The sequence below is a fragment of the Prionailurus viverrinus genome, chromosome D1 (genome assembly GCF_022837055.1).
Source record: "Prionailurus viverrinus isolate Anna chromosome D1, UM_Priviv_1.0, whole genome shotgun sequence".
In the NCBI taxonomy this organism is placed as follows: Eukaryota; Metazoa; Chordata; class Mammalia; order Carnivora; family Felidae; genus Prionailurus; species Prionailurus viverrinus.
This window is the reverse complement of record NC_062570.1, coordinates 25,491,783-25,515,791: the sequence shown is the minus strand read 5'-3', so window position 1 is coordinate 25,515,791 and position 24,009 is coordinate 25,491,783. Positions and strand designations below refer to the sequence as shown.

The window sequence follows — 24,009 nt, the reverse complement described above, 5'->3', positions numbered from 1 at the left end:
TTCACTTTGAAGAATCATTCTACAGGCACCAGGGGCCAATACACATTGTCATCTTCTTTGAGTGTGAGGCTTACACTTCCTCCCAGCAGGCACTTAGGGTAGGCAGTAGGCCCTGCAGAGGGAAAGTCCCTAGCAAAATCTGAACCTGTAATCTTCCGTCTTAGGGCCCCAGGGTGTTTGTGTTTCAGACCGAAGGGGATGGGTGGAACCAGTTTTGCCTTCCCCTTTCTGACTCTTTTTTTTTTTTTTTATTTTTGGATGCATGTCTATTTAAATACATACACACACATGTGTTATGTGTGCGCTTTTTTTTTTTTTACCCCAGGCAGGTCAAAGCAGTAGAACTCTTTCTCATGGGGCTTTCTGTACATATATGCGATGAGGCCGAGTGTGAGGGCTGGGCTCTGCCGTGGCATAACTTCGGGTAGCTCTGCCGTCACGCTGTTTTTAAATTGCGTCTGGCTTTGCGTTTGTGTGATTGTCCCTTCTCCCCCTCCTTCTCTCGTTCTTGGTTTTGGGCCCCAGCATCCTTCCGACCCCATGGTCAGTGACTGTGGACCAGAGAGTGACCCGGACGAAGGGGCGTGAGGTGTTTCTCTCTGGCCTCGTTCTCCTTCCCTTACGACAGACTGACCACACGAACTGGGGAGGAAGACCATTTTGCTCATGGCTGCTTTTTTGCAGTCGAGAAGTTCCGCAAACATGACATCTTCCAGGGGCTGATGGAAACGGCCATGGTGTGATTGGTTTGAATGAATGCATCACTGTTAGCGGATTATTAGTAGTAATAATCGTGGTATTCGTGTACAGCATTATAGTATACAAAGTGCTTCTGTGTCCCACTTATTTGGACTCTGAGTACTGTCTTTGTGTTAGTCTGTGCAGCGGGTTGCTGTGGGGCTACCCCATCCACCGTTCAGAGTGCTCTGAGGTCTCTTTGGTGGAGTCCGATAGCTTTGGACGGAACTTGCTCTGAGCCATTTCTCCGAGAAGCTTGCCAGTGGACGTCTTCGAGAGCACATGCTTCCCTGCATGAGCACAGTAGCATAACTGAGTGCCTAATCCAGTTGGATTCAACCCATTTTTGGAGAAAATACCCGTAAACGAAGGTTCCCAGCTCCAGGATTGTGAAATAGAGCTAAAAGAAAGCAGCCTACTGCCATAAACCACAACTCTCCACTGAGTTACATTTGGCTCATGTTTGAGAGGCTGCCAGAGGGTGGTTATGGCCTAGTTTAGTGCCCTTGCTTATTGGGGCTCCTTGGAAACTCAGCTCTCCTGCTTGTGGAAATTCCATTCTCCACGGCCTCCAAATATAAAAGTGACTGACGGAGGTAGGATCGGCTCAGAGAGATTTACGTATCAATACCACCTAAATACTGGCGACTCGGGTGGGGTGTTCTTCATGAAAAATTCTCTTTCTTCGGCTTTCTATCGGTGTGTTTGTCTCACAGAGAAATTGAATGACCATTAAGATGGAGAGCTGGTCTTAGCCAACACCTTTTTATGAGACACCACAAAATTTCCTGTTCTGTTCAAAAGAGGCTATTGCATTCGCGTTGTAGGCTGTTTTCTTGAGTCTTGTAATGTGAATTTTCTGGAAAAGACAATTCTTTCATTTGTCATAATAATAAAGGTTTGACTTCTGGAGATTACTCTTCTTCGAATGGATGATTTGAGGAAGGAATGAGATTAAGTAGGTAAATAACTACCTTTCGAATGGATGATTTGAGGAAGGAATGAGATTAAGTAGGTAAAGCAGTATTGGAGGGGATAAGGGGCTCAGGAAATCTGTAACAGTGGCTTTACAAAAAAGTATATATTTAGGTGAATACCTTTTATCTTGGATTTTGTGGTTGTTTGTTTAAATTTTATGAGCAACATATCTTCCTTCCCAATTAGTATATATTTAGTTTCAGTTTGGATACCATAATTAAATATTTGAATTACACTGTGCTAACCACAACCCCCACTGTTATGAAGGGGAGAATACACCAGAAACCCACCAGTATTAGCTTGTATAGGCCAATCTTACTCTGGGCTTTAAGCTTTCTAGTAGACCAGCCACCTCTGAACAACTGAGAGTTGACGTAGTATTTCTGCATATACATTTGTCACATCCTTTTGCCTCTTGGCTAGTGCTGAATCGAGATGGCCATTTAGTCTCCCGGGATTTAGTTTAGGTTGTCTGAAAACTGTCTGGAAGGAGAACATAGAACATATTCCTGTGAGCTTTTTAGCTTTTAGATACATTTATTTTCCTCCAAATTATTTATTTTTTTGGTTAGTCTCCTTTTTAATGGCATTTTTGCCAATGGAAATTTCTCTAGGAGCTATTATGCAATCACAGCAGCTGTTTATAACCTGGTTTGGGAAATTAATGAACTTGCATGATCTTGTGGTCAGTTAAGAATGCCTGAAGCAACTCCTAGAGTAAAAGATTTCTGACATTGCTATGGACCTTAACTCTTTAATCAGCTCCTTTGTTTTTTATTGGCCACACTCCCCCAGTGAAGTATAAATTCCAAGTACAAAATTGTACTTGGAGAGGACAAAGAACATGGATAGAAGAGCGATAGTGTTGTTTGTTTGTTTGTTTGTTTGTTTTTTAATCTCTTGGAAAAAAGCATCTCCTAACTTATTTCTGTATTTGAGAAGGCATAGAGGCATTGCATGTATTTCATTTAAAAATAGTATTTGGAAAAAATGCTAAAAAATAACACTTCAGTTCCAAGGTCAAGGAAGGTGAATCTGCTCTTAGTCTAGTGGAAATTTTTTTTTTCTTATGACCAAAGTATTTTGCCAAATTGGGCCTTTTGAAATCATCTCATTGGCCTGATTTGGAGTAGGGAGTTAAGCCTGACACTGCTCTGATTTCTTTATCTCTTCGTTGAGTCTACTGCGTCAGCCAGAAATTCTGTAATACCGTGTATGATGCTCTGCTCTTGGATTTCTGGCTCTGGAATTCTGGTTCTGAACACTCCTGTGCCCCTCTGACTGATAAGAGCAACATGCAGCTGAGTCTCTGTCCCAGGGGCTGTAACACAGGACAACACGGTGGCGGTGGGCTCGCAGATGGGGCCCAGTGAGGCGCCCTACCCCCCTGGACACCCATAGGCTTCCATTTCCACTGGCCTCTCCATTCTTCCATCCCTCCTTCGGGTCTGATGAGCAATCCGTCGTCACTGAGAGGCTTTTTACAGTTGTCTTTTCCCAATTCCTCTCCCCCTGCCCTCTTCCCACCTCCTTTTCCCCCAGGTAAGCTCGGAGGCCAGGACTCTTTTGAGAGCGTGGAGAGCTACGACAGTTGTGACCGCCTCACCCAGTCCTGGAGCAGCCAGTCCTCTTTCAACAGCCTGCAGCGCGTCCCCTCCTATGACAGCTTCGACTCAGAGGACTATCCAGCCGCCCTGCCCAACCACAAGCCCAAGGGCACCTTCAAGGACTATGTGCGTGACCGTGCTGACCTCAACAAGGACAAGCCTGTCATTCCTGCTGCCGCCCTGGCGGGCTACACAGGTAGGCGCCCTGCCCCCACCCCAGCCGCCTCTGTGTCCTTATTGCCATGGGTGGGTTCAGTAGAACGCACCGTGTGCATGTCCCTAGAGACTGAAGTCAGCCTCTTTCTTTTTTGCGGGGGAGCTGGGACGAACAAGCCTCTAAGACGTCCGATCCATCTGTCCCCCCATTCTGTGAATAGCCATTGACTTTTGGAAGTAAACAGTGTCATTCTATCCCAAGGGATCATTTCCAAGAGTGGTAGGGAAAACTTCTCCCTCAGAGGCATCATGGAATGGCTTACACTCTAGATTGTTCTATAGGGGAGTTCTCAATCGGCTGGCCTTTCAAATGGTAAAAGTGCCCTTGGTCACCCTACACTGTCCAGATCCTGGCCTCTCTGTTGGGAAACCCTTGCTTTTTTTCTCACTTAGCTCTATTACTGATTTTCTTCTACGAGTGAATGAAGAAAGAGCATGGGGTGTGGGAGGTGGATATTGAGAGCTTAGGCTTTGATGGAGAATCTGGGTAATCAAACAGTTCATTGTCTGAACGTGTCATAGCCCACGTGCTGCCTAACCTTGGAGGCTTTTGAAGAGGGTATCTGTGAAATATCCAAGGAGCGTTAATGTATTAACTGTCAGATCCTTTCTAGAAGACTGTAGTGTTTTCTAAGAATTAGAAATTGTGTTGCTTGAGTGGAGCTTATTTTAAGCTTTGATTACTCCCCTGTGTAGGCCACCATTGTCTTGTACTTGACTCCACCCTGGACAGGTTGACATGGGGGCACCCTTCGTGTGGATGGAGGCAAATCGTCATACCTGTGTTTCTAGGGCGGTGCCTGGCTGATCTCAAAAGCGGGCTTGATCCTCATTCTTCTAGCAGGGAACTCTCAGGGTTTTACTAGGGAAGCCAGCTGACCTTTGAGAACGACTCAAAGGCTGAGAAAATTTACTCCACCTTTAAAGTTCAGGAGTGTGTCTTTCGTGCTGTCTATTCCATTTAGCTCCTGGTGCAGTTCCTTGCATGAAGCGGTGGCCAGGAATTATTATTTCTGTGTTTTAAGGTAGCAACAAGGTCTATACAGAGTCAGGACCCAGAAAGGCACCCGGTTCTTTCTATGGTAGCTTCCCACAGTCTTTGCTTGAATGTCACTAGCATGTGGAAAAGTGCTGCTTTCCAAGGGAGTCCTCTCCCATCTCCAGACAGCAGACTGTTAGAAAGTTTGTCCCTTTCCATTAATGACTTCTGGAATGAGGAAAAGTGTATTCAAGGTGTATATTCAAAAAATATATTCAGCCTCTTTCAAGGTGTATAAGAGTGCTGGCTCCTGTAGTCTCAGCTCCTGGGTATTTTAAGCCCCGGACTCCAGTTGGATACTGAGGAAGGAGTGGGGAGTCATGCAGCTTAATTAGGAGAAGAAAGGAAAGACCCAGGAACCTCCAGCATGACTGTGTGGGCTTGGGAGGTGGCGGGGTCTCTAGCTGGTCACGCTTGCTTCTGTTCTCGCGGCGTGGGGAGATCTGTGCTCTGCCATTTGCCGAATGTAAAGGCCAGCCCTTCTTCAGCCTCAACCCTGACTTCCGGTACCAAGTCCTGAACTTAGTTTCCCCTCGCTGAAGGTGTTTCTGTATTCTCTCTGGCATAATCACCCTTCTCACCACCAGCATCCACAGTCAATGTTTCTCCTACGGCAGTTTTCATCAGTCTGTCTTAGCTAGGTATGTGATCATGAAAACTTGGCTTGGGAGGGTGGTTTTGTGGATAATGAGATTAAGGAAACTGACCCCTAAGTTCTAAAGTTTGGATTATGGCCAGAGAAAGCCTGATGGTTTCGGTCGCCCTTCATGGGATAAGATTCTGGTCAGGATCTCTGGCCGTTGCGCAGATCTAGGAGTTTCTGGGAGGGGTGGCAGCCCGATCTCTGCCTCTAATAGAAACCCCTCTGAGAGTGTTACGTGTCTTAGTTATTGGATTTCCTGTGTGGGAGAAGCCTGCCGAGCTAACAGTCTACAAGAGTGACTGAAAGGGTTTTGACTGAGATGATCTTAGTACCTCGAAAGAATTATCTGAGAGTCTTTCCAAGTGTCCCTGTTTCAGGGAGAGACAGGAAGGGATGAACTGTGAATTCAGAATGAATGTGAAATACAAATTAGAGACATGAGCTGCCATCAAGATAGCCCAGCATCAGCCTGCTGCCCGCAAGGCTTCCCTGGAAGTCCAGCTCAGAGCCAAATAGATAGGAGCATCAGAAAGTTCTTTCAGCAGAAATACAGGTGTGCTCTGGAGGTCTGAGTTATGGCTGACGTCACCCCTGATTTGGATGGATTTTTTTAAATTATTTTATTTTAGAGAAAGAGAGAATGTGTGCAAGAGGGGGGAGGGGCAGAGAAAGAGAGGGAATCCCGAGCAGGCTCCACACTCAGCACAGAACCTGACGTGGGGCTCAATCCCACAACACCCTGGGATCATGACCTGGGCTGAAATCAAGAGTTGAACGCTCAACCGACTGAGCCACCCAGGCGCCGCTGAGTGGGTTGTTTTTAAAAGGTGCTCTTGCTTTCTTCCTTCTTTTCTTTGTCTCTCTCTCTTTCTCTAAGGGAGTATAACACCCAGTGAGTGGAAGAAGAGGGAAGGTGACTGTCAGTTAAAGGCCTCGAAGACTAAAGCAGCCGCTTGCATTTAAAAGCACGTTTTAAGCATCTCACCATCCAGTTTTGCTTTATGGCTGGGGATACAGCTTTTCACCCTGTCTCATATGGTGGTGAGAACAATAGCCCAGAAAACAGAAGTCCCCTGGGCTGCCCCCCAGCTCTACCACACTGTGTGATTTTAGGCAAATTTACCTTGTACCCTTTTCTACTTTTAGTAAAGTGGAAGGTGTTCATCCTTATCTTGGTGGTGGGAGATCTGGGCAAATGTAATTGCACTAAATCAGTTAATGAAGCAAAGGAGTGCTAGGCATGATACTAAGCATGGGGGGTGTGGGTTGGGAGCTCAGTTGTAACAAACCAGTTGTTCCAACAAATGTTTCTGAGCACTGTTGAGTGCAGATAAGGGCCAGGAGTAGCCCTTGAGGGTTCATGATCTTGTCGAATTCGTGTAATGAGAATTGTCCTTAGACTTGGACTAGATTTTTTCTTCTTGCTGTGGTCTGCATGAAGGTCAGGATTTGTTAGGCGTGTGGGGGGGCCAGCCCAAATTTTGGGGACATTTTTCCTGGGCTCAGTGCTTGGTGGAGATCTGTCCACACTGCAAACGAATGCTCTGTGGTGGTTCCCTTGCCCTTGCCCGCCCATTGTGGTCCCGTATCATTTCAGGTCCACTCTAGGGGATGGGGAAGGGGATGGAACATACCTGTTCAGCCCCCTCCGCCAGCCGCAGGGCGTGCACGTGCCTGGGATTCCTAGAGATGGGGCTCTGGCCTTATGCAGACGTGTTAAGATGAGCTGAAGTTTGGAAGAGGCCTTTGGCAAGCGGAAAGCGTTGTATGAGTGTTGGCAAACTTTCTATTGCCTGTTAAAGTCACACCTATTTTCTCTCTCCTTTTTTGTTCATTCCCTTAAAATTCTGTTACTCCAGAGTATGTGTGGCCACACAGGAGGAGCCGTGTTCGTTTCCATCACCAGTACTTGGCTTCAGCTAAAGTGTGTATGTATACGTCCTCCGAGCTGGGAAGAGAGTCATTTCCCTGCCATCACGCACAGGGAGCTTGGGTCTTTGTCTCTATCACCTTCAAAGGACTGCATTTCACTTCTTCATGTGATGTCTTAGTTACTGCACTGTACGTGTGGAAATCAGTTAGAAACTGAATTTTCACATTCTCTTGCACTGTTACATTCTTCCTCCGAAGATAAGAAAATTGCATCAACCTTCACTGGGCTCCCATGGCAACTTGTTAAATTAGGTCAAGATGTGGGGGCAGATAACGTGGCTTGAAAGGCTGCCTGTTAGCTGAGTTAAGAATACATCAAATGCAACGCTGGCTTCCGCCAAAATGTACCTTCTTACCTTACTGTGAACTGCTTACGGTTATCAAACTGATACAATCAGAAAGCTCCATTTTCTCTTGTTTGAAGATACATTATGAACCCCGTCCAATTACAAAACAATCTGAGAGAAGTGGCCCAGTGTTTTCCTATCTGTTTGGTAGACCTAAGCAAAATGCTTCCCGGATCCCTGAAAAACATAGCAGTCTCTGATTATTTTTTCAATTGCAGTAGCTACAGAGGAGCATTCTGTGTTGTCAAATAGTGTTCTCTCTTCCTCTGGCCCCATTTTGTAGATGAGGAAACTGAGGCACAAAAAGTGACCGCGTCATTGCCACATGCCCAGAAGTAGCTCCTGAATTGAACCTCAAGTGCCAGTTGTCTCACTCACCTCTGCAGTCCTTGTCCACGTTAAGGAACGAGAAGACTCATTGCTTACCTCCGTTGCTTTCTTTCCTACAGTAGATTAGAGACCTCGTCTCCCACTTGTTACCATTTAGCACCACACGTATACGGGTTGGGGCTCTTTGGAGGACATAATGCTAGCCTTTGGCTTCAGTCTAGAGTCGTTGGCCTGTAGGTCACCTTTGATCGAACTTCATTCCGGATGGCCAGACATTATGCCAGATAAGGCACCCTTCCTATCACTGGTGCTTCTTGAGCAAGCCTGGTGGTAATGCTGTTGTTGTCCAGTGCCTGGGTATGTCCCCACCCAGAGTTGCAATTGTGAATGAAGTGGTTAAGGTCTCTTTTTCATCCTGAAGGCTGAAAAAGGCTGAGCCCAAAGCCGTTCATTAACTTTCGTTTCATTAACTGTAACGAAATGATGGAGTGCTCTGCAGATTGGTGAAAATACGGTCCCTCATTTTCCTTATGGCTAAATGTGGGACTGTCGGGAGTTCAACTTTCAAATACTTTTGCATGAGACATCACCAAAAACAGGAGTACTAGTCTTGTAGAAAACGAAGCCCCATGCAGTGCGTTCCCCTGGAACCCTCTCGAACCGCTTCTGGACTGAAAGACTTCTTGCCATGTCATAGATGGCCCTGGAGCCAGTCTAGAGTCATACAGTAAGAAAGTCCCTAGGCCAAGCCCAGAACCTTGGAGTTCTGGCTCACAGTTAAGTTTTAGGGTTCAGTAACCCAAAGCTACTGCTAAAACGTGTTTTTGAAAATAAACAACTTCACTGCAAAAGGAAGTGCTTCAGAGCCCTTCAATTCAGAATGAAACCCGAGATTTGGCAGTGTTACCTGAAATCGGAGTTTTCTGAAGGAAAACGGGATTGCAAAACAATCTCAAGGTACTCAGGTACAAATAGCAACCTAGGAAACCTTTGGTATAAGCCCAAGTTACCGATAAGGAAAGGGGAGAGGGGTCACCAAAGCAAATTCCTAGTGCGGCGGGACTTTGTGCGGGAGATTTCTACAATTCTGAATCCAGACGGGTATGTTATTAGGAACAGCATAGAGCTTTTTAATTTGGGGGTCAGGGGAGGGATAACTACCGAAGCCACGCTCTGGAATATAGTCTCTGGGTGAAGGCCATCAGTGTAAGAGTGTGTGCATGGGCTGTAGGTGAGAAGAAACAACTTGTGGACTTGAATATAGAACTCTGGTCCCCATTTCGGGCAGTGACTGCCTTCTCCAGGTGCCCTGAGGTTCTGGGGGCAGGCAAAGCTGGAGCTGGCCCGCAGGCTTGCAGGCGGCCAACCACAGTCTCAGAGTAGAGCATCCTTGGGTAGCACCTGAATGGGCAGGAGGAAGCGAGCTCAGAAATGAGAAAGGCAGCAACAGAGAGTGTCTCCCCTTTCCGATTCAGAGGCCCTGTGATGAGCAGGTTGCAGGAAGCCAGGCAGACACCCCCCTTGGCCTAAAGCGGGGCATTGCTGCCAGCCAGCATCTCAGAAGCCGGGCAGGATTCTGATTCTCTGTGCTGTGTTTCGCGGTGGGTCCTGGGTTGGGGGAGGGGTGCGTGGAATGGTTTGGGGGGTGGGATCTCCCTGGATTAATGGGTTAACATGCCGCTCAGTTAGGAGACTGACGGGGAAACACCGTGGGTCATGGGGGAGGGAAACTCCTTGGGAAATTTGAACTGGATGAGAGAGGTCCCTTTCTCTGGTCTGCAGGGCCCTTTTCCTGCTTCTGCCCCCTGATTCACTTTGTGGTAGTTCTTCGTAATCATCTGACACGAGTAGAAAAGGATCACAGGGGAGCGGGATTCGGCTTCATTATTAATTTTCTTTTTTTCTAAATGTCTTTAAAAAAAAACGTGGAAAGGGAGCCTCCCTGTTTCCGCCAGTTGTTGATGAAGGCCCCAGCTGACTGAGCCACCTCCTCGTCTTGATTCTGCTGCAGTAATACCTTGTAAGCTGTCTTTGCCCATTTACCCTTCACACGGTGTGCCCCAGTCCCTGGTGCCGTCCCCAGCTACCCGAGGCCGAGCGGGTACCCGGATTTTGGATGGCAGGCGACTTGCAAGTTGACCCCTCTGTTTTGGGGATGCCCCCCCCCCCTGCCCGTTTTGGAGGAGTCCCGAAGTCTCCGATTTTGTGGGTCCCTGTTTCTTTAACAAAAGCTAACTACAAATGATGGAATTGGGTGGGACTGTTCTGGAATTCCTGCTCTGTCTCCAGTTTGAGGCTCCACCTTTTTGGTCTTTGAAGTAAAATGTTTCCACTGAGCAGAAGTCAGCCAGCACGCTGCTGAGGCATCCACACAGGTCCTCGTTGCCTTCAACCAACAGGCCTTGGAAACTCCCCGCAGCTTCTGTTGGGAAAGGCCCTGCCAGGCGTCCCAAATATTCCTGCTTTTGCCCTTTGGCATCTTTCTTTTTTCCTTGGATGGCCTTCACTGCTCTGGAGCATGAGCAGTGAGTGGTTCCTTGGTATAGAGACTCAGTTCAAGAGCAGCTGTACCCCTTCCGTTTCTCCCTAAGGCGACTTCCATGTGACACCCCCAGGTTGGTAGGTCTGTCACTTGGGAATGCCTTCCCATTTCAGTCCAGGCAAAACGCCCAAGAGGGAGGCCTTCCTAGGCTGTTTAAGCCCTGGTTATGTTTCATGGAGACGTCAAGAGCTGGACTCGGCCGCCGGTCGGCCTGCGTGTGTGCCAGCTTTGCCGCTGACTGTGTGTGACCTCAGGCAAGCAGACGTCCCTGTACCTCAGTTTTCTCATCTGCGAAATGGTAGCAGTAATAGTTATGGTCTCATAGGACGGTTGGGAGGATGGAAGGAATCGTTTGGGGAAAGCGTCCAGAAGCCTTGCTAGGTACATAGCAGGTTACCACTGTTCCATATCATCCTGCGACTTTTGTCTTTCCGGTGTAATTCTGTATTCCTTGAGGCCAGAGGTTAATGTATTTTATTTAGAGAATTCCAGTAATTGGTGGCAGTGACTTAGGGCATGAAAGATACTTAATATCAGATCAGGTCATTCTGGCCATTCAGCTCAAACCACCTGTGCTAAGCTCCTACTGTGCACTCGCCTCTTTCATGGACATTACCTTTTTTGAACTGTCACCAACCACCGCACCAGGTAGGTTCTGTGAGTCTCACTGTACGAATGAGGGAATCGAGGCTCAGAGGGGGAAAGAGGTCTAGCCCAACGTCGCCTAGAAAACCACAAAGAAGATGCCTTTCAAAGTTTTTCACAGTGTTGGGCGATTAGTAGGAAAAGATCCACTCTTAGTGGCCGGGTTAGTGTCATTCTGGGTCTGCTAAGACATAGATGTCAAGACGGGATTAGACTCGCAAGAAATGTCTTGGTGTGTGAGAGAGGTCCATGAAGAACAAAGTGGGGGACAGCACGGGAAGGCCGGGGAGCTTTTAGACCAGGCTGCAGGTCTGACACCTGTAAAAGGAGAGAGGGAGGGCGGATTTGGGTGGGGAAGAGCCTCCATGAGCGGCTCAGTGCCAAGAAAAGTCTGGTCGGACTCCTGGGGAATCCTCATGCCAGAGTTGCCCGGTGGAGCAGCTCTGTGTCCCCCAGGAATGAACCTCATGCCTCTGGGGAGCGGCCCCAGATAGTGTGGCCTCAGCGGGGACATGGTGGATCCCGTCAGTCCTGCTGCCTGCAGTCGGAGGTCTGAGTAGCACCTCGTCACGGCCGCTGCAGGTCTGCTGACCGGCCACATCAGCCCCCCCCCGACGAACACGGGTTGTCGGGTAGGCCAGCGCGGCAGGACTCAAGGCCACGGTCCCGGTGCTCTTGGTGGCCCACGATAGGCTTCAGAGCTCTGTGCCTGTTGTTGCCCTCAACAAAGCCAAAATGGCATTGTCTTCTGTGTGACTCACCTCTCCCTGAGAATCACAAGAGTGAAAGTGGTCCTGAGTGAGTGAATGTGAAACGTTGACGGGAGGCCAGGGCGCTCCTCGCTGGAGAGGTGCTCGCAGGGTGCAGCTCTGTGGAGGTGGTTGACATTCAGAGCCGAGGTGGGTGCAGTTTCTCGGGCAGGGCCCCTCAGGGCGAGGCTCTCGGTCCTTTCTTCTTTAAAGGCAAGGCGTAGGTAGGACACAGCCCATCACACGATGGCGGAACAAAATGCGTTCCTTTGTCTACCTCCTCACTGTTGTTCACGTTCTGTTTGCTACCCAACCCGGTCTGGCTACCACACCTTACATCTGAGGGGCGTTCGGTGGTTGATTGCTGGATAGAATTGAAAAATCCGGTGCTTCGATGGTCCCTTGGGGTCTAGCTCACCTCCCCGAGAATTCTAACAGACTTAGCCGGTCATTTCGTCGCATCCTGGACACGCAGGGGGGGCTTTGCTGCTAGGAGAGAATAAGTTCCAGAGATTGCCCTCTGCCCCCTGAGAAGCACGGGCGCCTGACTCCTCCAATTCCGTGTTCTAATCCTCATCAGTGAGCACACCTTTCTTTCTTCCTGTTGCCCAGATACATCATTCGGGAGGCATTTTCTTTTGATGTTTGCATTGGTCCCACAAAGCGTCTCTTGGGTTTCTAACAAGATTCTCACCCCGTACCCTCAAATCCAAACCCAGCCTGTTTCTGGGGACTTCGTAAAAGAGTCCGTTACCTAGAAGACATCAGGAGGAAAAGCTCTGAATAACCCACTTCCTGACTCGAGCGTCCCCCTCTCTGTGTCCGAGTCTGTGTGTGAGCGGTGGGTCGAGTATGGTCAGGGCCCTTGGGTCTGGTGGCAGGAGTGGCTGTATTTGAATATAGGCGGCCCCTTTAAGAGAAGACCCGTCTCCTTTCTCCTTCCACCCCCACGCAGGTGTACTTGAGCACATGCAGGTGTGAGGAGCCCAAGCAAAAACAAGGGTCTTTCCTCTACACCCTAAAGCGTGTGACTGTCTCGTTCTCAGGACCGAGACAGACTCGCCCGGGAGCCTTGCCGACGTCTGTTCCAGGTGGGGCGGCCCGACAGACCTGTGGCCAGCCACCTCGGCTTGCCCCCCGGTCTGTCTTGCACATGGATGAGCTGGACAGGACTTTCTGCTTTACCTTCAGGTCATGCTCATGAGATCCGCCTCCGGGTCCGACCCACCGACATCTGTGGGCAATGCTGCTGAATTCCTAGGTCAGCCCTACAAAATAAGTAGGCGGAGCGTGCTTTGTGAGGAGCATAAATGATTAGGGAAAAAAAGCACACTGGGGGAAAGAGGATCTAAGTCTGTCTGTGGCCAAGATTTCCCCAAACCATAAATGTGTGTGATACTTTCACTTGCAAAGCAGTATGCATCTGCTCTTGTCTGTGTGCACCTACTTTGAATCAGAGCAAGAACTTCACAGAGTAATCCCTAACTTTAGCAAATCTTCACGGGTTGTTCTCATGTGCAGTATCTTTTAAAAATCACGCATTTATATACTTGAACCTTCCTTTCAGCCTGCCGCTTCCTCCTTTTCCAAGCTTGCCATGTGAAAGGCCGGTTTAATTCTCGGAAGAATAGTTGAATTTTATCTTGTGCTTTGCTGTGTGTGTGTGTGTGTGTGTGTGTGTTTTATTAATTTCATCTTTTTTGCTTGTCTTTCTCTGAAAAGTCTGTTTTTAAAAATATATGTTCTAGGGGAACCCAGGGTAGCTTAGTCAGCTAAGCGTCAGGCTCTTGGTATTGGCTCAGGTCATGATCTCACTGTTCGTGGGTTCGAGTCCCCACTTGGGATTCTCTTGGGATTGCTTCGGATTCTCTCTCTGTCTCTCTCTGCCCCTTCCCTGCTCATGTGAGCATGTGCTCTCTCACAAAATAAAAAAATAAACTATAAAATATATATATATATATATATATATATATATATATATTCTGCTGTGTTGTCCTTCTGTTTAATTCCACTGTTGTGTTTTATACTGTTCCCAAACTGTTCAGTATTGTGGTCACCTCTTTATGTACATACATAATATGTGTGTGTATTTATATTTCTATATTTCTTAATAACAGGAACTTAATTTATGTCTTTATAAAGTAGGGAGGAGCAGGGATAGCTGTTTCCATTTTAGAGATGGGAAAACTAAAGCCCAGAGAGGTTCAGTTAGTTGCATAAGATCGTGCAGTGAATCAGGGAAGTGCCGAATGCTTGAACTCCCCACTTGGGGCATCCCATGGGCATATGTTATGTATTTTTTAATTTCGTAGGATGCTCTCTGCTCTCCTCTCTCGGTTCGCCACCGCCTGACACGTTTGTCTGTTTTTAATTTTTTGAAATTCTCCTTTCTTTTGGTCTCATGTGCCAGAGACATGGACTTGACATCAAAGGCTGGTTTTAATTGATTTGAGAGCGGTTTTCTAACTTGCTTCCATTGTTAGGTACTGGCTCTTTCAGCAATAAAGTTCACGGAGTTATTGTGCGTTATGTTCGTGGAGTGTGTTTTTCCAGCCCCTGTCAGAGAGTGTTCTTTGTGGTTGTGCGTTGAATTATTAGAATTTATATCCCCCAACTGCTGTCCTCGAGTTTCTAGGCACTGATATGGGAACTCACTGATAGAACATGTGATTCATTAAACCAAGGCATTGTTGGCGAGTTATAGAACGTACCATATCTAGATCATGTTGGAGGTGAGATGCAATCGGGTTGGGGTTGGGGGGCAAGAGATGGGCGTAACTCAGAAAAGAAAAGGGGAAAAGATACCTTTTTTGGACAGAAAGCCAAGCCAAAATATCAAGCAATCTCTGCCCTTCCTTTTCTTTTAAAAATCTTCCCGGTGCTTTGATTGTCAAACAGCCCAGCAGTTACTCATCCTCAGGCAGAAGATGTCTGCTGCCTCAGGTGGTGTTGGGTCCAGAGAGCAAGAAACTGTCAGGATGTTTCCTGGTCATTCCTCAACTTCATTTCGTAAGGACTTCGTGGAAATAGAGACATTTTGGAATGTTTCGTGAACGAGAGCTTAGAAGGGGGTTGACAGGAAGGGGTGTGATGCTTAGGCTCTGGGGTCACCCCGTCTGCTGCCAGAGGTGGGCACCTTTGCAGTAGTAGGAGAGGAAGATAAGACTTGTGAACAGATGGGTCATTTCTGGATTTGAGGGTTCTGTTTTTGCCATCATCGTTTGGCTGTGGGTAGAGACACCTGGGTGGAAGGGAGGGGCCCATCAGGCCCGTTCCTCTGTTTTAGGACCACCTGCCAGATGTGTGTTCTTAGGGCAGAGTCTGCCCTTTTGCAAGGGTGACCAACCATGAGAGTTTCATAGGTTAAAATAAATGTGGTGTCCTGCCCACACTGAGGTATTTGATTTGACTTTTAGAGTCAAGCTGAAGAGATTAACTTCTCAAAGTAGCAAATCAATCCCCAAAGGGCAGGCGGTGTGGTCGTTTTTATTTTGGGGAACATGTTGATGAAACAGCCCGGGAGTCACTCATGTTGATTAGTCCCAGATCTGGTTTAATAGAGAGAAGCAGGTGGGGTGGTTTTTAAGATCCTTACCCCTTTCTTCAGAGGACGATTGTTTGAGCAGTACAAGTCAGTAAATGTTTACTGAGCACTGGTCTGAGAAGCCATACCTGCCATGGAGAAAATAAGGATCAACGAGGGGTAGTCCATGTGCACAGCGAGCCAACAACTGGGGTCATTCGGCAGCAGGTAGCTTTTTGATTGTCGGTATTTGCCGGTGAGGCACCATCTAGGCTTGGGATTGCAGCAGTGAAGAAGCACAGTGTGTGTCCTCAGAGCATATATTCTAGTGATGAGAGAGATGGGCCTGGAGCTGACGGCCTTGGTATAAATGCACCATAATGGACGGCTATCAGACAGAGCGACTGCTCTGTGTTGACCTCTGTCTGCATGGAAATCAGCTCTGATATGTCAGCCTCGTGCTGGGGCGCAGATGACAGGGTGAGACCTTGTGGTGGCAATGAAAAGGAAAAACTCAAGTCCAATCCTGGGTCCTATTCGCTAGCAGTGAGTCCGTTGGGCAGATAGCCCCCAAAGCTAGAAAATGAGAAGAAATCGACTGACAGATTGGCAGATGGAAGGCATTGTTACCAGGAGAATCTTACTGAAATTTGGTCCTAGCCCACTGCCGTATATCTAAGTCGCTCACTTCTTGGGGCGCCTGGGTGGTTCGGTCGGTGAAGTGTCTGACTTCGGCTCAGGTCGTGATCTCGAGGTTTGTGACTTCGAGCCTTGCGTCGGGCTCTGTGATGTCAGGCTCGGAGCCTGGAACCTGCTTGGGATTCTGTGTCTCCCCCCTCGCGCTGCCCCTCCCCCCCCCCCCCCCCCCCCCCGCTCACGCTACGTCTGTCTCTTTCTCAAAAACAAATAAACATTAAAAAAAATTGCAGTTGCTCACTTCTTAGACTCAGAGTAAGGGAACAACAACAACAACAACAACAAAAATAGAAGGGGATTTTTAACAACCAGCCCTCATCAAGATATGTGGCAGGCCTTCCAGTTCCTAGACAAGGAGAAGGGACTTAACACATCACCAGAATGAGTAGGAATTTACTCGAAGCTGTACCTCAAAAAATTGTAGATTGGCGCCTTGGATTTGAAGTAAGCCTTGAGGGTCCCCCACCTGATACCTCTGCTTCAAAGATCGTATCACATTCTTCACATCAGGACTGTCACTGTTGTACCTTCCTCTGGCCCAGAAGCTGAGAAGAACAAAGCAGTGTGAGGAACTGAGGAAATCCCCCTGCTGCAGCCAGCGAGGGAGCTGGGGGGTGTGCAGGCCCAGCGAGAGCGTGTGTGGGGCCCTCCCTCCTGCACTTCTTTGCCGAGAGCCTCCCTTCTAACAGGGACCCCTCTGTTGTTGTGGCTGAGAGTCTCTACTTGAGAAGCATAGTTTCCCAGTGATGCCACCGGATTCCTGATGTGTGACACCCCAGGGCAGCATGGTGAAGGACGCCGTTGACTGCCTTGGGGGCCCCAGACAGGGACACCATTGTGAGTCACATTGAGTCTGTGAACTCCCCCTTCCCATGACTGGTACTATTCTTAGCACCATCCTCTGCTCCCTGGGACAGAGGTCACTGGGAGCACCTTCGAGTTGGGTGGGTGGATGGGGCTGGGCCCGGGGTGAGAGGAGGTGCAAGATGGGGCAGAGCTATGCTAAGCAATACAGAAATGTCCTATGGGAGATGTGTCTCTGGGAGCGCTGGCCTCCTTGCAGCATTTCAACCATTGTGGGGCCTCAGCAGTTCCCCAGGGCCTAGATGTGGATGCTCTTGGCAGGGGGCCACCATGCATTCCAGCCCTAGAGCTGCCTCCCGGCGGTGTGCTTCCCTCAGGTGGCCCTGCTGTGCCTGCCCAGATCTGAAATGAAGGTGACACGTGGTTGTGGAAGCAAGCTCCTGTGTTAAGTCTGGCCTCTGGTTCCGGCCAGGGAACGAACCCCCCCCGCCACCCGAGACCAGAATGCTTGCCCTGACCAGGCGTTTCTAGCCGGAAGAATAATTCCACGTCCTTCCTCTTTATGGCTCCCCGAAACCAAAGGGCACTTTGGGAATCAGCAAACAGGAGGAACCTTGCGGGGGGTGGGTGGGTGGGGTCTCCTGGATTCCTTTCGTTTGGTACCACGTGCGAGCCTTCCGAAGGGGGAAACAGCCACTCCAGGAAAGCCACGGCAAGAAGGCTGTGTGTGCCTATCAGTGCTGGGTGGGCTTATACGATCTTTCTCCCAGAGTCGGGGGAAGGAGGCTTGAGCTGACATCACCCTGTCTTGACTTCCTTGCTGTGATGTCCCCCAGAGACATTTCTCCTCATTCGAGTGTCTGTGCTGTTGTTAGACATCTGGTTTACCTCTTTACGCTCCCTTCCTCCCTTTAGTGTAAAGACAAAAGAGAAGTTTGAGAGCCCCTCCCCTATGACCTGGGCTCCGCGTTCCTAAATGTGTCAGTTTTGTATTCCTTGTGAACAGAGGAAAATTCACAATGAGCAAAAGAGGAGACCCGCGGATAAGAATATACCCTGCTCACCACCCAACCCGGCCGTTATATGCAGACAGGGGTCAAATGCACACAGAGAAAGAGCTGGAGCAGGCATATAGAACCCGCGCCTCTGACATTTCAATTCGGGAAATGGCCCTGCCAGGAAAAACAGCAATAATAATTCTGTCTGACGTCCCTGCCTCTGAACTGGTTCCACCGACATGACTTAAACTCCCCCTTTGCACTTTCTGACTGCCCCATCTCAAGGGCAAGGGACTGTGGTATGTTCTCTGGGACCTGGAACAGGCTAGCAGCTCCCTGCCAATGACTAGGACTTGCCTGAGTAGAAGTAACCTGGTATGTCCTTCCTTTCCCTTCCTCAGCTTGGTGTGACTGGCCCTTCACTCCCCAAAGGGATGTTAAGATGGGCAGTGTGAAAGAGGTTTGGAGGCAACCGAGGGAGGGAGGGATAGCGAAGTAACATTAGCCTAATAGTTACTGGGAGGGGGACTGACTCACTGGGCTGGAAATACCACCTGTGGAGGTGAACACCAAGGTCACCAATGGTCAGATCGTCTGGAGAACCACTGGCCATCCAGTGTCTTGTGTCTGCCGTGAGAGGTGAGGAAGACATATAGATATATATATATATATATTTTTTTTAAAAGCTATGTTATCATGTGGTCACCTCAACCAGCCAGGCTGATTAGATGCCAGCCTCTGGGTTGTTTTGTCTAATGGCAAAGCAGTGCCGAGGCAAAGGGGTTTGGAGTGCCAGACTGCCTGGGTTCCACTCACGGCCATTTTACTTCTGAATGGCCTTGGACAAGGCCAGTGGACACAAGCCGCACAGTGTAGCAGTTTTCCCTGTCGTAAAAATGGTAAAAGCAAATTTGGTAATAGTATCTACTCCCTGGAGTGATTGTAAGGAATAAATGAGATCAGCATAAAGCAGCAAACGTAGTATCGTGCATAGTAGGTGTGCAACAGCTTAACAGCTCTCACTTGTAGTTTTTTCTGTCCAGGGTCTCGAAGCAACTCCTGTCTCTGTCTTGTGTCCACATTGTATGGGTCTGGCCCAGGAGAGGGCTGCAGACTCCAGGGCTCATTTGCCTAGCTTTGGAGTAGTTGACTTTTCCTTTGTTATGTCTCTCTTCAAAATAAGAGGAAGACAGCGGTGTCCTGTTGGGTATGGAGCCATTCTGCACCTCTTCCAGAAATCTGTTCTTTTGCAAGGATTCTGAAGTTCTTCACTGCCAGAAATTCCATAGCATTTCTTAACAGAGGTTTGTTCACTTAATGCCTGTCCACCAGGATGGCTTCTCAGTGGATTCCTCATATAATGTCACATCTCAGCCCGTGAGCCCAAGCAGGCAGTGGTAGCCAGTAACTTGAACTCCCCTCCCAAGAAAGTTGCAAATGTGTCTGAGTTGCATCCGAAATGGTGTTTTAACAGCACAGGGAAAGAGGAGAGGCTAAGGCTTTACCAGTGTCACACTCTGGGCTGTTTCTTTGAACGTCCGGTTATTTTGTAGGGCCCACTGAGTCATTGTATTCTAGAACCGGCATAAGGTGTTACTTGCAGGATGGTTTTGAAGAGCTCCAGGTGCATTCTTGGAAGGATAAGGCAGAGCTGTTCCATCTTCCATATTTAGCCTGGGTTGTGCTGAGGACACTGAGACTCGCCCCCCGCAGGCCGTTACTGGGGTGGGGGGGGGGTGGCCTTTTCTTTGGTTGCTTAATAACAGTCCATGCCAGTCGCTGTCGCCCTGGTACTTGGAGTGAGTCTGCAGGCCAGGGCGTTAGACCCCGCACCACCATTTTCTCACTGCGCCCTGGAGCAAAGTCACATCGCTTTCTTGAGCATTTTTCTTTCTCTGCCTTAATAGGATGGAAATAGTAAGACCTGTTGTGCCTCGCCTATAGAGAGAGCCAGGGGACGGAGTTTAGGAGTAAGCAAAATGATGCGTGTGAACATACCTTGTAGAAGTATAAGGCATAACAAGAGATCACCCTTCTAGATCATAAAGAGTGTTGCCTTTTTTGACAGAGAGAACCTAAAGCTTGTTTTCTATTGAATCTCACTTTACTTTGGATCAGATGAATCTGAAGCTCAGATTAAGGATGAGGGCCTTAGCAAGTCAAGTTTTTCTGTATGAGTTAGAGTGTCCCTGGCTTCCTTCATCTGCACAGACTGGGTCCTTCCTAGCCCTGCTCTGCCAGATGGCTTCTAAGATGGTGTTGTGAGTGTAGACATATAACAAGCAGCAGGGACAATTGAACCCATATCTGTTCTTCTGGCTACACCCATAAATTAGATAGGAATCACTGGCAGCATTGTCATATCTGAATAGAAAGTGATCTTAAAAGGAAATCTATTAGCAGAAGTCCTTTAGCGTAAGATAAATTGAGTATCAGAGTATGCCTTGGCTTTTGATAGAACTAAGATCTTGGCAGTGTTGATGGCTAAGATAAGAGGGGTGTGTGTGTGTGTGTGTGTGTGTGTGTGTGTGTGTGTGTGTTAGAGTATACTATGGGGCACCTGGGTAGCTCAGTCGGTTAAGCGTCCGACTTCAGCTCAGGTCATGATCTCACAGCTCATGAGTTCGAGCCCTGTGTCAGGCTCTGTGCTGACAGCTCGGAGCCTGGAGCCCCCTTCGGATTCTGTGTCTCCCTCCTTGTCTGCCCCTCCCCCGCTCATGCTGTCTCTCTCTCTCTCTCTCTCTCTCTCTCTCTCCCCCCTTCAAAAATAAATAAACATTAAAAAAAATTTAAGTTAGAATATAGTGAACCCATGAGGAATTTCTGAGACAGTCCTCACCTCACCTGTGAGGATTTCGTGGGTGGCAGGTTAATCACTTACAAAGTAATGATGTTCTCTTTTCTTAGTTTGGGTGCCTGCCAGTGGCCTGGAGGAACAGGATGGTGGTGGAGAATATTATGACCTTATGACTAAAGAATATCTAACTTCTGTGTCCTTGTTAGATGGCCCCAGGGTAGCAATCCTTGTCACTTACAAATCAGGGGCCAAGAGCTCTCAGATACAGAGAAGTGTTTATGAGCTCTGACTTCAGATTAGAACTGGCAAAGATATTCCTTAGTTAATATCCTTATTACGAATTAAGGCAAAAATAATGACTTGGTTCTTGAAGGCAGAGAAGATTGTGCTGCCTGAGGATATCTCAGAGGATAGATCCAGTGTTTTCTTTCTAGAGTTTGTGTAGCAACAAAAATGGACTGACCTTTAAGCCAATCAAGATGAGATTGATAAGACCATGGGTATACTATGTGTGGTTTTTTGTGTTTGTTTGTTTGTTTGTTTGTTTGTTTTTGGTAGAAAGGTTTTCACCTTTCAATCCATTTGAACTCTTAGCACCTCCTCCAACACTTGTGCTGTATGTTGCCTCCATTCTCTCTAGGCTGGATGGACTGGAGAGGAGGCAAGAGGGACACGTAAAATGGGATTCATTGCTGGCAGTGCTGAGCGTCTGTGTAATGATTCACTGCCTTGTGTTTCCAGGCAGTGGACCAATCCAGCTGTGGCAGTTTCTTCTGGAATTACTCACTGATAAATCCTGTCAGTCTTTTATCAGCTGGACCGGAGATGGCTGGGAATTCAAGCTTTCTGATCCAGATGAGGTACGAAGGAATCGACTTGTGAGGACTCCTGTTGAGGGGGAGGAAGGTGAACTCTGGAAAGTGGTTATGTGGGCCTGCGTGACCTGTCCTAGGACTCCAGTCCCACCTCTGCCCCTGGGTACTTCGTGACCTCGGTCAGGCCAGTTACGTAGCCTGCCTGAGCCTTAGTGGTATCATTTGGAAAATAGAGAAAATACCACAATGCCCACTTGCTTTCCAGGACTCACAGATACGATGCGCAAGGGGTGCCTGGCACATAGCAGGCCCTTCATAAATATGTCTTAGCATGTGTTCTGGCCCTGTGGCTCTGTGAATCTGGAAGGGGTCGGACAGTTCAAGAGGTGTTCGAGGATTACTACAGTTCATTCATTCCATTCATTATTTTATTCGACAAGTGCATATTGAGTGCTTGCTCTGGGCCCACATCAAGAGAGAATCAAAGATGCCGAAGAAGAGAGATGATAGCTGTGTCCCGGCAGACATGAGACATGGTGCCCCGGTAGATAATGGTGCCCCAGTACAGGAAAAAGGCTTCCTGTGGATGAAAAGCAGGTGTCCTCTGGATGAAAGGCAGCTTAGTTCTGCTCCAGTCACTCACGTTAAATTTCACGCTTTCAAAGCAAGGATACTCTGCCAGTAACATAAGGAAAGGAGAGTCTCTAGTGTTGTTTGTCTTTTCTTCCTTTCAGTATCAGGTAACTCTATCACATAGAGATACAGGGTCGGTTGATTTTCATTAATTTAAAGAATCAACTTGATCACCATTGTTGCCCAGCTCTTGAAAGTGGGAATTTAGAAGAGACGGGTCAGAGAAAAAGATCTTCGGTGCGCGGGAATCTCCATCGGTCCTACTCGAACGTCATGGGTCCCCATGAGTACATATGGAGGCATATAAACACGTCTCTTTGGAATATCCTGTAGGTGTTCACCCCTTTCTCGTCCTTTAATTTCAGGTGGCCAGGAGATGGGGAAAAAGGAAAAACAAACCTAAGATGAATTACGAGAAACTGAGCCGCGGCCTCCGCTACTATTATGACAAAAACATCATCCACAAGACGGCGGGTAAACGCTATGTGTACCGCTTCGTGTGTGATTTGCAGAGCCTCCTCGGGTACACGCCCGAGGAACTCCACGCCATGCTGGACGTCAAGCCCGATGCCGACGAGTGACGGACACCAAAGGGGTCGGGGCACCTCTGCTGAGACATTTCGAAGAACAACCACATCGGTCGGACTCTTAATTTTTAATTGTTATTCTATTTTTAATTTTCCAGAACTCACTTTTTTACATTCAGGGGTGGGCGCTAAGTGGGCTGCAGCTATAATCAATTGTGCGCAGTTGGAAAAGGACGGCCAGGACTTGAGGGGTGGGGGGGGACAAGAAATTCTTGAGCAAATTTTCAGGACAGAGAGAAGGGTCTTCTTAAGAAGCTTGAAGAATCTGGCTTAAGGGAGGAGACTAATGTGTCCCATTACTTTTAAAACTCATCCGTGAAAACAATGCGTCTCGAGTGGTGGACCTATTAGCAAAAGAAGTTGACACGTCAGGAGTCATGAGACCCATGAGAGACAATTTATTTCCTTTTGTTTTTAGGTCTGGGAGGGCAAAAAAGAGGGAGGTGGGATAAAACATTTTGTTTGGGGGATGCACTAAAAACCAAGGACTATTTACCTTTTACTCTACTTTCAAAACAAAGATAGACTTCAGTGGGGAGGGGCCAAAACTGTTTTTGTGTTAAAATTTTATTTTATTAAATTTTGTGCCAGTATTTTTTTTCTTAAAAAATCGTCTTAAGCTCTAAGGTGGTCTCAGTATTGCGGTTTCATGCGAGTTTGTTTTTATTTGCCGACTGAGGATTCTGTCACAGTGAAAGGAAACTGTTTATATAGACCCCACTGGAAACGCAAAGTGCTGTCACTCAGATCGGGGATCCCAAATTCATGTGACTTCTATATGAAGGAAAAAAAAAAAACAATGCTGATTTGGGTACAAGGGACCTGTGCATGTGAATTTCATCTGTATTTTAAAAACTGATCACACCCCTCTACTTACTTGTCATTAGTGGATTCTCGGGGTTTGGGCTTAACGTTGAGTTAAGAAGCATTAAGTCTTTGAACTGAATGTATTTTGCCGCCCTGGTTTTGGACCCCAGTAAATGTAGGAGCACTGTTGAAATCATAGAATGGATATCGAAGGAGGAGGACTGACTTGGTTCTTAATGGGTTCTATACCTGTAACATAACAGAACTTGGAAGAAAAGCTGTGTGCACGGGCATTACCCCTCAGGTCTTAAGAAGTAAGTCCTGAATGCATGTCATTGCAAACCCTACACTTCCTCCTTTATGTCTGATTTTCCCGGCATCCCATACTTACTGCTTACCCGCCCCCCCGTCCCCCCCCATGACTCAGTAGAGAGAAATGTACAGCTTTCCAACTGGTGAGTGAAAGAGGAATGGCAGACGTGACATGAGTTGAAGAGTGTCAGACAAAGCCATTTAGATGTACTGAGTTTGGGGAACAGTGGAGACTAGGGTTGCATAGGAGTAAAAATGTGGCTTGGCCATC

The 24,009-nt window shown here is 47.9% G+C and overlaps 1 protein-coding gene across 6 annotated transcripts in view; it reads left to right on the top strand.

Annotated features, from left to right (window-relative positions):
• ETS1 (ETS proto-oncogene 1, transcription factor) overlaps window positions 1-23,686 on the top strand; it is a 129,323-nt gene extending 105,637 nt beyond the window's left edge. For 4 of the 6 annotated variants that reach the window (XM_047877066.1, XM_047877067.1, XM_047877068.1 and 1 more), the window contains 3 exons: window positions 3,259-3,519; window positions 21,326-21,444; window positions 22,398-23,686. In XM_047877066.1, coding sequence (XP_047733022.1) covers window positions 3,259-3,519; window positions 21,326-21,444; window positions 22,398-22,613 — 596 coding nt within the window. In that variant the 3' untranslated portion in view covers window positions 22,614-23,686. The remainder of the gene's footprint in view (window positions 1-3,258; window positions 3,520-21,325; window positions 21,445-22,397) is intronic. The other 2 variants (XM_047877070.1, XM_047877071.1) reach the window with 1 other exon arrangement.
• The last annotated feature ends 323 nt before the right edge of the window (window positions 23,687-24,009 follow it).